The following is a 13,971-nucleotide window of genomic DNA, read 5'->3' on the forward strand; positions in this document are numbered from 1 at the left end:
ATGAACAACAATGGTGCTAGCATAGAAGGTGATGAAGACGGGTCAAGTCATTATCAGATTGTGAAGTCGTAGGCTAGGCAACTGGATAGTTCAAATTATTGAATGGCAGTGAGACACTGGAAAGACCGGGGGATTACAGGAATCAAATGCTTGGCTTGGAATAGGTTAATTTTCAGTTAGCTTTTTACTGAGTAACTGAATATGATTCATCTTTCCCATCTAATATTCAAGTGCTGTGGGATATGAGACTTTGGTACCAAAAATATTAAGTTATTATAGGCATTGGCATATCCCACCACTCCATCCTTTAAAAAACTCAGTGCTAATGGAATGAAGTTATGTCATTAACTAAAATACAAAAGCTCTTAATCCCCCAACATCTGTTAAAGACCATATGATGTATAATTCTAGGTATTGCGATTTTTTTCATTTAAGTTATTATTTATGTAACAGGACAAAGCTACCATAGCTCCAAGTCTTCATAGCCAAAGCAGATGTGTCTAAAACTAATATATTTAATTTTAAATACTGCCCTAATATACCAGATATTTACTGAAGGCTAATTTTGTCAATCAGTCAAAAACAAGCAGCAGATTATCTATTTGAGACTTATACACACCAAGGAAAATTTACAAGTGAGACTGTCACAGGTGGTTCCAGATGGGCTGAGATTATGTACAGAAAATGCAAAGAAGTCAATCATAATTTACTTGTTAGGTAAAGACAGAATTACAAGTATCATCTACAAGTGATTACAGAGATCATTTCAGGACTACAGAAAAACAAACAGTTTCCTTTGATTAAAAATAAAGAATCATTAATTTTCAAACGCTGGCAGGGAGAGGACAGGCAATGGTTATGTTACTCTTAATGTGTGGAAAAGGCATTGTAATGCATTCTCAGCTCTCTGCTACGTCAGTTTTTGGCAGATGGAATACATTTCTCTACTGGGACATTTTTTGCAAAATATGGAAAGATTCCCAACCCTACCTTCCCAAGTATTTAACCCATAGTGGATAGAAACATTAGATGAGTTATGAGTCCCTTTAACTCCTAGCCAGACCCCAGCTTTAGAGGTAGGGATATGAAAAAAAGCGGGTGATACTGTCTGTAAGGGAGACTCAGTCAAACCACCTCTAAGAAAGGCTTCCTAGGTTGTGGACTGTTCCCACCACCTCCTACCATTATTATTGGTGATGTTTCACATGTGCATTTTCTTTTTATAAACTTTCTCATGATATCATCATTATGATAATCTTCAGAAGGTAACAGTTTTAGTGATCACTCATTAACCAACTTCAAAAAAGAGCCCAACGTCTGGATAACACTCCACACAATGGAAACAGCATCCTTAGGAAATCTTGCATCCCTTTAAAAAATGTAGGCCTGCTGATTAAATTCCACATCCTTTCCATTCATTTGATTTTATAACATTTACAGAATCATCTATATTTTTAACATATAGAATGTGTAGTGTGTGTGTGTGTGTGTGTGTGTATGTGTGTGTGTGTGTGTGTGTGTGTGTGTGTGTGTGTGTGTGTGTGTGTGTGTGTGTGTGTGGTGTGTGTGTGGGGGGGGGTAATAATGAAACCTAACAGAATTTAGCCAAATTCCATGATATGGCATCTAAAATATCAAGTTCAGTTACTTAGTCCAGTTTTTCTCTCCACACACTAGAAGGAGTTAAGAGAGATGGCAAGGCTTTCACTTGAAATTTCCTCACTTCTGTCACTATGTCTCACCATCTTCAGCCTTTCTAGTCTTATTTCTGTTGTGTGCATAACCGAGGGGGCAGCTCCAGTCTTTTAACATTCCTGGGTTGTACCAGGCACTTGTAAGCACTGGATACCAAGGAAGCTCACCTCATACAGCTCATGGAAGGGTTAAAACAGAAAGTCCTACCCACTGTTTGCTCTGATGTTCCTGGAGATATTGTCACTGGATGTATCCTCAGTAGAATTCTATTCAACACCTCTGTCTTTAAGTACAAAGCTGTAGGCTGTAGCAGCTTTGAGAAACATAAGTATCCCTTTTTTCTGCGGCACAGTATCTGTGTGTGAAATTCTCTAAAGGGGTTTAAGTATTTACCCTGAACACTATCAGAGGGTTTCTAAAATTTTCCTTATCCAGTTGCAAAAACGCTTCAAAGAGAATCATAAACACAATCCTTTGTGCTTCCAATGCACATTCTGTTTTTAGGCTTAAGCCTGAATTCTCTTAGAATTGTAAATTTTTTCCCCCTAAAAAGACAGGATGCTTGAAAAAAAAAAAAAAAAAAGCCCTTACTAAATCTACAGCCACTATGGGAGGTGGGGGAGGAAGATAGAAAAATATGAGAGAAATACAAAAGGCAATCAAAGAAGAAACCAAAACTTGCTAGAAGTTTATTGAATCACATGCAAAATTGTTTAATAGGACAATACAGCTGTGGGGAACTGGAGGGACTGAGTGGACAGGGGGAGAATAGCAATAAACAACCTTCTGTGAATATGTTTAGGATAACCAAAAGTATGGGTCACAGACACTATACTATTATGGCTAAATGTGGCCTTTTCTTTTTTCCAAATTTCCAAGCCCAAACATAATGGTCCAGAATTTGAATCACTGGATGCTTATAACAGTCCAACTTACCTCTAATTTGTGTATATATTGAGCTACTCAGTATTATCCTGGTTAAAAAAGGAGGGTGACTTAAATTTTACTTTAAACTCACCAGCAGGCACTCCACACCAGATCCTAAATTACCATAATATACACTGCTCCCAGATTAGAAATGCTAACCCTGAAAAATGAGTTAGCATTACACACATGTAAATTAGTACATAAATAAACATTAATGTGGATGAGAAATACACATATAATATATGTACATATTGTAAGGAGGCAATGTCATCATTAAAATTAACCAAAAGATTTACCATTTATATTTCATCACTTTGTTCCTTATAGTCCTCCAATTCTTTAATCTAGAAAGGAATTTAAAATTAATTTAGCTAGTGGAACTTACAATAATGAACACCAGCATACTCAGTATGTGTTTCAGTATATGGAGAAGTACCCTTGCTCCTGTTTCCATTTAGAACAAATTTAATCTACAGCAGTGTGATGATAGCTTCACTAGTCTCTCCAAAACCAAACAAACTGCTCTCATCTCAAACAGTTCCTAGGACTGTATAGCCCACACCACAGGGCCTGTCCACACCAGCCATGGGCAAATTCTTAGCAGGAGCTTCCTGGATGATTTACACTGGCCCAATGACATGGAAAGAGGATGACTCATCTAGAAATTAGAACTATTATAAATAACTTGTCAGGGACAACTTTTACATTCTTAAGTAGACTTTTCTCTTAAAACTTTAACAAGAAGCTGGTTACATTACTAAATACAACACCTACTCATTTTCCACATCTCCCTGCTCTCCTGTGCCAAATTTTAACACAAATGGGTAGAATTAAGTGTAGCCTATAGCTTACCTAACATAATTATATGTTGTGTTTTACACTGTTTCAAAACGGATACATTAAAATAATCCAGTCTTGGCTCCTACCCACTCAAGTCAATAAGGGTTATTAAGGCCAACTGCCATATAAATGCACTGCTATGCCAGTGCAGGGAACTGTCCTGACAGGAAACAAACCTCAACACACTAAGGATCTACTTTCTCTTGAAAAAGGTAAAGCAACAAATATAATGCATGAAGAAATTTCTTTCCACTATATATATCATTACTAGTTTGGAAAATGTTTACTCTGGAAACAATATTAGAATATTTCCATTGGATTGAACCAAATAGATTTTTTTAAGGTCAACAGGAAATGAATAAATGTCATCAATTTAGAGGATTTCACACCTAGCATTCTTTTCAGAATCACCGTGAATTTGATAGTGTTAAAACATTTTTATAGGTAAAATAAATGTCAGTTTTGCAAAGAGCGATAGCAGACCCTGAGAGACAAATGGCCTATCCATTGAATCTCTGGCCACAGCAAGACTTCCTTACCTCACAGGAGACTTCAGCTTTTCATAGTCTCTCTTTACCCAGAAAGCAAAGCTTAGGCAGTTTCTTTCAAATGGTAACTCTCTCTTATCCTGAAGAGTCTCCTCATAATACAATAATCTTGGATGGGAGGCAGTGAATTGATTCAAAAATAAAATAAAATACAAATACATTTATTTATATGGTTATAATGTTGTAATATTTCATGAGTGGATGAGCAAAGAGGAAAGGGAAGGCTGGCCTAAATTCCTGAGTTATAAAGAAAGGGGGCTACATTGCTTTGGGCTTCATGGCTCATAAATTCATAAACTAATATGCAGGGGAAATGTGGTATTTTATCAGGATGCCATTCAAATATAAGGCTTAGCATTTACATCACAAGAGCCTGCATAGATTGAAACTATCCTCCGGGAGAGAAATGGCAAGAATAAACAGTGTGATAAAAATGTGCTTGCTGGGACATGGAATGGGCAGTAGAGGCCAGGGGAGTTTTTGAAACAGCTGACTAAACTTTTTGAAATATGTGACTGGTTATGACACGTGAAGCAATTACCATTAATGGAAGAAAAGGTAGTTCAAAGCTCATTTTCCATTCTATATCCTTTCTGAGACTGTTCCTACCAACCATGAGGTAAAAAGGAAAAAAAAAGAAGACAGAGAGAGAGAGAGAAATTACAACATAAGTCTCTTCCCTGGTACAAGGGCTGTCAAAGGTTGCTTTACTTCTAAGCAAAAGGGAAAAAGAAACGCACAGATTGCCTGAGGATTTCTTCTTTTATTTTCTCACCAAAAGAGATTGATGCTATATTGCAGAACAGACAAAAATGCATTGATTACAGGAATCTTTCCACAACATACACACGTGATTTTACAATCCAGAAAAGCAAAGAGATAACAAAGAGTCATTTGTATATGATGATAATGATTTTGAATAATATATTAACAGGAAACAAAGTTAGTACTTTCAGCAATGCTTTAGATTAGTCTAGTTCTATAGAATCCAAATGTGCAGCAAACACTGCACTTTTTGTTAAATTGCTGTTGAATTTGTTAACCCACAACTGATTTCCTGAGTTATGGAATCTTGGAGATTACAGCTAAATTGAAGCAACAGGGATAATTCTTGACAGTTAAAGGTACATTTGTATGCATTTTCCTGAAAGCCTAGTATCTTGGGGCCTCAAACTAGCAGCTCAACATTGCCCCCTACTGCTTACAAATAAAAAAAATAGGAGGTGGACGGAGAGGAAGAGCCTCACCAGCCAATGGCAATTTCACCCTGTACACAAATACCAGATGGCACAGCAATGAAAGCCACAGAGCCGTGGAGTTTTCCAAAGATCATGCTCTTCTGTCTCTTCCAATAGCAGAAAATAAATTATTATGAATTTGTTAAAACTCCTCTTCAAAGGCTTGAGGCAGTGCTCACATTTAATTTACAAAAACCAACTGCTTTTATCTCAGCCCAAACCTTTGCTCTGCTGATAATGATGGCCCTACAGCATGCAGAGACAATGGGCCATTGATTTCCTGCAGTACACTTAGGAATGCCATGCCACGGGAAGGAAACTAGCTCTGGAAAAGTCCCAGGACTGCTATTCCTCTTAACATTTTTTATATGACAGCCATAAAATAAATAGCAGATATTTTTCTCAAGCGTGCCACTGCCACCAAATGCATATCTTTTAAATCATCTTATAATGAACATCACTGGCATAATCACAATACCAAAGATCTTACTTAAAAATAATTTTTAAAAATACTTGATTTTTCTGGGTCTTACAAAATGAATGTGTTCCTTTCTTGCTTTCCAATTCATAATTTACAACTTTGTCAAATTACAATTTCAAAGTGTAGCAGATGCCTTAATATTAGTGTTAAGCATGAAAAGTAATTTCTTTTTTCTTTCTATTGATACTGTGGTTTGAACTCGGCCTTGTGCATGCTTAGCAAGCACTCTATTGCTTAAACCATGCCCCCAGTGTCTTTTCATTTTACCCATTTTTTTTCCCGTTGGCCAACCCTGAACCATGATCCTCCTACCTGTGATCCCTACTTACCTAGTATTACAAATATATATTACCATGACCAGCTTATTTGCTGTGATGTACTTTCCTTAACTTTTTGACTAGGAGGGTCTCAAACAATATTCTTTCAGTCTGTGCCTTGAGAATAGCTGGTATTACAAGTGTAATTTATCACACTCAGCCAGAAAACAGAGAGATTCTAAATTCTTATATAAATAGACAAAATCAGAATTTCACATTAAGGGTAATAAAAATTAAAAATTACTTTTCCCTTAACCAAAGCTGCACATATTACATGAAAATTAAGTAATATTCCACACAAGCTTAGTTAATTAATAGAACTAAAAATGGAGATATAGCCAGGCACCAGTGGCTCATGCCTATAATCCTTGCTACTCAGGAGGCTGAGATCTGAGGATCATGATTCAAAGCCAGCCCGGGCAGAAAAGTCTGTAAGACTCATCTCAAATAAACCACCAGAAAATCCAAAGTGGTACTGTGGTAGAGTGCTAGCCTTGAGCTGAATTGCTGAGGGACAGTGCTCAGGCTCAAAGTTCAAGCCCCACAACCGACAAAAACAAACAAACAACAACAACAAAAAAAAAAACCAGAAACAGAGATATAGACAAGGATTCTACATTACTTCCAACTCATTTTTACAATGCTTAGTTAGTACAGCCTTCGGAGAAATCATTTTCTGTGATACTTATATACTAACAGAAGGATTCTAACATTCTTTCCCTAGACACAGATCCATGAAAAGATATGGTTTAGAAATGTGAGTAGACAGATGAAAAGTAGGAACTTCTACATTCTCCCCTAGACTTTTAAGCTGGTTCCTTCAGGGTTGTGATGTGATATTTTCATTCCTTTAAATAGGGATTTAAGGGGATTGAGGTATTGCTCAAGTAGTAGAGTACCTGCATAGCAATCACAGGGCCCAGTTCAAACCCCACTACTGCCATAAATGATAGACAGAATAAGGGTAGAATATCTGTGAAGTGTAATAATAGTAGTAATAATAATAATAATAATAATAATAATAATAATAATAATAATAATAATAATAATGTAACAGATGGCAGGAACTTTTGGAAATGATAGGATTTAACATGTAATATGATGGTGGTTTCAGGGCCAAATATTTATCTACAAATTCACTAAGTTAAGACAAGTGCAGCTTTCTGTATGTCAATCATTCCTCACTAAGCAGTTTTTAAAAATCAAGTCGGGATCAACAATAGCTCCCAGATCTACAGATCTTCGTTCACTTTTCCCAACACATTTCAAATTCTGTGAGGTAGCCCTCTCTCCAGAGTTTAGCAAGCTTTTATCACCTTCCCACTACATTCCAAATTCAACTGTTTGGAGACAGAACAGTGAGGCCGTGAATGGCCAGGACCTCAGAGCCAGAACCTTTGAGTTCAAATCCCAGCTTACCACCCCCAACCACACCCCACCCAAATCAGCAGGGTGACCTTGGGAAAGTTACATAAGCACTTTGGGCTTTGAGTTTCTCCTTCATTAAAGTGGGAGAAAACCATACCTACTTTAGTAGGTTGTCAAATCACAAAGAAAACGTGGATTAGTATCTGGTACTTTACAAGTATCATGTGGTTGCTACTCCTACTATTCTTTATATTAAAGCATAATTAAGTTATTTTCATTTGTCTTAAGCTGTATTTCCTACTATTTGCCTTGGGTTCCTTGTTCTGATCATAAGATACTTCCTTCTTCTTTCTTTGTTGTTGTTGTTGGTGGTGTTGGTAGTATTAGGGATTGAACTCAAGGCCTCATGCTTGCTAGACAAGTGTTCTACCACTTGAGCTACTTTACCACCTTTTCTTCATCTTTTTTCTCCCTTCTGATCTTGTTTTTATAGTTCTGAGAGTTGGACTGATACAAGAACTGCCGTTAGGATGGCAGCTGGTTTATTTTTTAATGCAAATAAAATTTAGATAGTACTGTTGCACTATCTTCACCACCATGCCCAGCATCAATATAGCAATGTGCTTACTGTGTAAAACTACTCAAATATGTTTATTTGAACAAAGCGGAGGTTGTACAGACAAAATGTTTGATGTTCTCACTACCTTTCCAAATAATCAAATGCAATAAATAATCTGAAATAATTAGATACATATATTTGCCTGTGAAAATGAGGCAGCTGAAGCTTTCTACAGCACAGCATCCCAGAAAGTACAATGCCAGACCTCATGTACTTACCACACCTTCCATCTTCTTCCACAGCCCCTCCAGCTGCTCCATAGGTTCACACCACCAATCAGTGCACTTTCTGTATCGATTGCCCTGAAACCAAAACTGTCTCAGCCACTCAAACTCGACCTGTGGGCCAGAATGAGGAGGTGGTGGTTAGAATGTCCTTGGGAAGGACAAGTAAGGACAATGTCTTCTCACTCAGTTCTCCTCTGGTAACTTAATAGGCATGGGGTGAGGAAAGGTGAGAAAAGCTGGGCCTTCCCACTTCCTGATATAACTTGGCATCTCCAGAGCATTTCTGCCAAGAATAGAGAATTCTGAAAGCTGAGGTTCTTTTAGGAAGGCAACCCAGCTCAAGCTGGGATGGGTTTTCAAGTCAGATATGAAGAAACTGTGTTAGTCAGCTATAAACACTGAGGTCCTAAGTATAATCAGCCTGTGCTGGGTATGATGGAAATCTTTATTAAACACCTTCATTAAAGGGTAGTATAAAAAGCAAGAGGTAGATACATATTAGAAGTATCAATCCCAAATTTCTTAGACTTAAATAATTTATCTATGAGCTAGAAGGAAATGATAGCCAATTTGGTCCATAGAACCAAACAATATAAACTTAATTATGAAGACATGCATTTGACCTATGGAGGTATTCAAATTGCCATCAACTTAATAAGGGCCAATGGCAACAGCTGTGGAGTAACAAAGTAACAAAGATAACAATGATTCAAGTCTCTTCCTATGAGTCTACTATTCTAAGCTTGCACTGTTACCTGAGACTTCCTCCTTCTATACTCTATCAAAGTCTTACTATGCACTTGGTAACCTATTATCACTCACTGAGACTCAGTGTTCTAGGTAGAGCTAGAGCTAGAGCTCCAATACAGGTGTAGAACTGACTACCCATGTCTAAGCCAATCAGTCCATCCCATTTTTCTAGTGACAAAAGTGGGCTGGAGGAAGAAGGTAGGTATATGTTCAATCAGACCAGGTAACAAGACTGTTGAAAGATACAGGAAGAAGACTCTGTAGTCATTTTGCCATCAAATGAGAAGAATGGAGTCAACACAAGAGGAGGTGACTCTAAGATGAAAAGACAAAAAAGCAAGTTTTGGTGATTTCAGCTAGTCTCCAATCAAGCTATTCCTGAAGCCTTTTTTTACTTAAGTCAAGTCAGGTTGAGTTTTCTGACCCTTACAACTGGAATAATTCCAGTAGATGACAGGCTTAAGAAATTAATTAAAGAGGGGCTGGGAAGGTGGCTCAGTGGTAAAGCGCTTGCCTTGCGTGCTTGAGGCCCTGGGTTTGATTCCTCAGCACCCATAAGCAAAAAAAAAAAAAAAAAAAAAAGCCAGAAGTAGCGCTGTGGCTCAAGTGGTAGAGCGCTAGCCTTGAGCTGAAGAGCTGAGGGGCAGCGCCCAGGCTCAGAGTTCAGGCTCACGACTGGACCTCCCCCCCCCAAAAAAGAAAAGAAATTAATTAAAGAAATTTCTCAAAAGCTTAAGAAATTGCTTCCTATGCATTTCCCAAGTCTTCTGTCATTCCTTTTTAGCTTAAAAAATCAAATTATACAATCAAAGAATAATACCATTTATCCTAAAAATTCTGTTTACTTTTGCCCTCAAAAAATGTACAGCAATCGCAGCTTCATGCTGGGCTGTCTGGCTTTGCTAAGGTTATCATGTTCCATATATAGATGCTGCGTTATTATAATTGCCACCTGCTACACCACAAAGAATTTTCTTGTTTGTTTACCCACATTGAACTTTCATGGGGCAAACAAAAGCAACTTGTGAAGATTGAACAATGGTGAAAATGGCTGAAACCAGAAACCAGAGAAAATCAAGTTGTATGAAAAGGTTTTAGTTTGCATTAACTAAATGTTTGATATGTAACACTGATTTCAGTTAAAGCTGTTTAAACAAAACAAAAAAGGAATGTAGACAATATTAAGACAACAGTTGCTAAACCTTATCTGGGTGCTAAAAGACAGTAGTTAACAGCAGTAAACTTGAGTAGTTTTGAAAGAACGGATGCAGACATAGTTCAGCTTTGGGGAAGATACAAGTTTAATCACATATGTTACAAGAAAAAAATGAGTACTTTTTAAATGAAATATTGTCATACTATTAGAACAGCCTGTCCAAAAAAACAAACAAGCAAAACAAAACATCAAGCCCAACACAAGGTTGAAATGAAAAGGTTTCCTAAGGCTTTCCAATTTTTATGCTGATTACATTCATTGAGAGAACAAAATGCATGAGCCTTAGAAACGAAGTTATCCCAGGAAATAAAATTGATAATCATATGCAATGAGTTCATCCTGTAGATTTGGGCAGATTTTAGTGATTTAACACTCAGAAACAAGAAAAACATACTGGGGGAATCTACCATGGAACAAGAGATCAAAGACTGAGAACCCTGTCCATTTTAATAGATAAAAGTCTTCATCTTCCACCTCGAATACCCAATCCTTGAGGTGGATAGCATCATGGTTAAGAATAAGGGTTCTGATCAAGGTGTAATGATGCATGCCCATAATCTCAGCCTCTCAAGAGGCAGAGTTAGTAAGACTGTGTGAATAGTTCAAGGTAAAAACCTACCTCAAAAACAAAACTGCAAAACAAAAGTGCTGGGGGCATAGCTCAAGTGGAAGAGTATTTTCATAGCATGCATAAAGCCCTAGGTTCAATCCCAGACCCACAGAAAATGGAAAAAAGAAAAGAATAAGAGTTCTGGAGTCAGTTTCAAACTGTTCCACTATAGAACAGCTATATCATATGTAACATAGTGATAATTATATAACCACATAGGGTTGTAATACGGATTAAATGGGCTATAGTAAAAATATCTACTGAATAACACGCTTGCTAGATTCAAACATACAAACTAAATAAATCACAGCTCCAGAATTTACTATCCACAGTATCTCACAATCTTAAGAGATTTTCTGAGACAAAAGTTTTAATATCTGTATCAATTCACATTCACTCCTTCCCATTAACATTGCTCAGAAAAGTTCAACATTGAGAACTAATCCAACAGAGCTTTACTCAAGGGCTAATGTACAGCCCACAAGATACAGTCTCAGTAGACATAAGATTCTTTGGCATACATTCTATTTAACTCTACCACCTTCTTTTTTTTTTTTTTTTTTTTTTGGTCGGTCATGGGGCTTGAACTCTGGGCCTGAGCACTGTCCCTCAGCTCCTCAGCTCAAACCAAGCACTCTACCACTTGAGCTACAGCGCCACATCCGGTTTTCTGGTGGTTTATTGGAGATAAGAGTTTCATGAACTTTCCTGCCTGGGCTGGCTTTGAACCATGATCCTCAGATCTCAGCCTCCTGAGTAGCTAGGATTACAGGCGTGAGCCACTGATGCCCAGCTACCACCTTCTTTTTTCACTTCATTGTGGTGGGTTAAAAAAAAATTACAGGATTCTAATCAAATATCACCCTTACCAGCTACTCTGCTGACAAAAATATAGTTGGTTCTTTTCTGAAAAATAAGTAGAGAAGCAAAAAATATTTCCAGCTGATTGATTCAGAATTTGAGGTTTAAAAAAAACATTGCTTCTTTCCCTAAACTCTAGGGATAGAAAAGCTTCAGGGAGGGCTTGGCCAAAAACCAGAGGGTCAGGAATCAGAAAACAACAGAAGCCTTATTACTTCAAGACTAAAAAACAAATCAAAGCCTACCTTACTGACGGACTGAAAAAGTTCTACCCATGACAGGGGCTGGGTGTCTATCCCTTCTCCAGAACAGAGTCCCCCCAAGGAGGCCTACAGCCAACAGAGCAGAAAGAAGAGACAAGCTGTCAGGAGGCCAAATGTAGTATGGGGGCCAAGGAAAGTTCCATGGGTGATGTGATGCAGGTCCCTGAAGACAAGAATAGGAGACAATATGGGAGCGTTCTCTCAAAGTTATGCCTGCAAAGCAGATTCCCTGATTTCCAGCCTGCAGTTAACGAAATTAATGATTATTATCACTTGGGCAATTTCAATACAGAGGAAATTAAAGCCCGTAAAGCCCACAGGCATCAAAAGGGCATACAAATGGCCCAGGGACCCTGCAGGATCATGAAGAAGAAAAAGGTAGTTTTAGATTCATAGCCATGAGCCAGAAAGCCATCTCTGGAAGCCTCTTGTCTGAACCTGCCTTTTCCGTGGCATTGACAGAAAAGATAATGTCAAGAAGAGGTTTTCTCCCAGAAATACCAAGAGAATGATTTAAGGGGAGAAAAGAAGACCCATCACCCCATGACTTGCCTGAACTTCAACTGCTGAGTACTTAGGCAACAGAAAGCCAAACACAAACATCACCAAATCATACTTCCAAGGTACTCTAACACCATACAGCTGTAAACCGTCTCCATCATTCCCACAGAGGAACAAGTATCACCTGCTTTTTTCTACCATATTCACATAGGCTCTTTAGTTGGTGCCAGGTCAGCCACACCTTTCCCTCATGAGATATGTAAACATGCTCCTAAGAGTTAATGTTATATTGTAACAACTTATTTCACTAAGAAAGGAACTAAACAGAGATGGATGTTCAGGCCCTGTCTACAGAGATACCCTGTGCAGACTTTTTCACAGAAGCTGTAAGATGTACATTTGATTGGAAAATTCCAACACACATTCTCTTCTTCCTACAAAAATTTACTAGAAGACACTAATGCCACATTTCATTATTTTTAAGAAGGAAAACCACTGATTCGATAACACAAAGATTCTGATTACAAATAGGCATTAATTTTTTCTATCCATCTTTACGTTAAATAAAACCTAAAAGGTACTCAAATGGCTCCCCAATTGTCTTACACTAAAAAGACCCTGTCCCTAAGGAGGCCTCCAGAGAGCTACACAAACTGACACTCCCCAGCCTCCCATTACCTCTTTGACCTCATGTGCTACAACTGCAGGTCCAGCGCTCCCCTCAGACTGCCCCTGAACACTGACATCCTCTGTCTTCACAGTCATTATTCCTTCTGCTTGAAGCATTTTTCCCAGGTAGTAAGTGGGCTTGCCCTTCATTTTTTAAGTGTCTGCTTTGAGCAGGTATCTTTTCTTCTTTTTCTTTTTTTTTGGTCGGTAGTGGGGCTTGAACTCTGGGCCTGGGCGTGAGCAGGTTATCTTTTCAATGGGGATGTTCTTTAGTTCTCACAATCACCATTACCATGCTCTGTTTGATTTCTTTTCTCTTTTTTTCCTTTGCTTTGCTTTACATTATTGCGGTTGTTTTTTGGATTTTCTTATGTTTTTTTTATTTTATTTAGCAACTTCTAGCATTTTATATAATTAGCCAATGAATTATGATCATTACCATCATCTTCCTTTATTAGACGGTCTTATTTTCTTTACCAATATATTCAAGTGTAAGCAGAAGAGTCCTGGAACATGATTCAGTAGTTATTTACTGAGAGGCTAAATGAGAACACTGTTAGATTCCCAATTCTCCATTAATTCTGATTATATCAAAAAGGAAGCCTTAGAGAAGTGGAAATCTTTATAATCAATAATTATCACTCATTAATCTTGCTTTTGTCTCTTAAGCTATTTTTTAGTGTTTATACTTTTTGTAAACCAGTTGTACAAAGGGTAATTCAACAAGTCACATTATGAATACAATGCTTGAGTAATCTTAATTAATGTCACAGTGTTCTCTCCCCATCTTTCCCAATCTATCCATATCCTCACTAGGTAGTTCAACTTCTTTTAAGTTTTT

At 37.7% G+C, this 13,971-nt stretch overlaps 1 protein-coding gene across 4 annotated transcripts in view; it reads right to left on the reverse strand.

Annotated features, from left to right (window-relative positions):
* LOC138807197 (alpha-ketoglutarate-dependent dioxygenase FTO) overlaps positions 1 to 13,971 on the reverse strand; it is a 385,313-nt gene that overhangs the window by 200,455 nt on the left and 170,887 nt on the right. For all 4 annotated transcript variants that reach the window (XM_069992766.1, XM_069992762.1, XM_069992763.1 and 1 more), the window contains exon 7: positions 8,252 to 8,371. In XM_069992766.1, the coding sequence (XP_069848867.1) occupies positions 8,252 to 8,371 (120 nt within the window). The remainder of the gene's footprint in view (positions 1 to 8,251; positions 8,372 to 13,971) is intronic.

This window comes from Dipodomys merriami, unplaced genomic scaffold (genome assembly GCF_024711535.1).
Source record: "Dipodomys merriami isolate MVZ:Mamm:240054 unplaced genomic scaffold, mDipMer1.0.p SCAF_415, whole genome shotgun sequence".
Lineage (NCBI taxonomy): Eukaryota > Metazoa > Chordata > Mammalia > Rodentia > Heteromyidae > Dipodomys > Dipodomys merriami.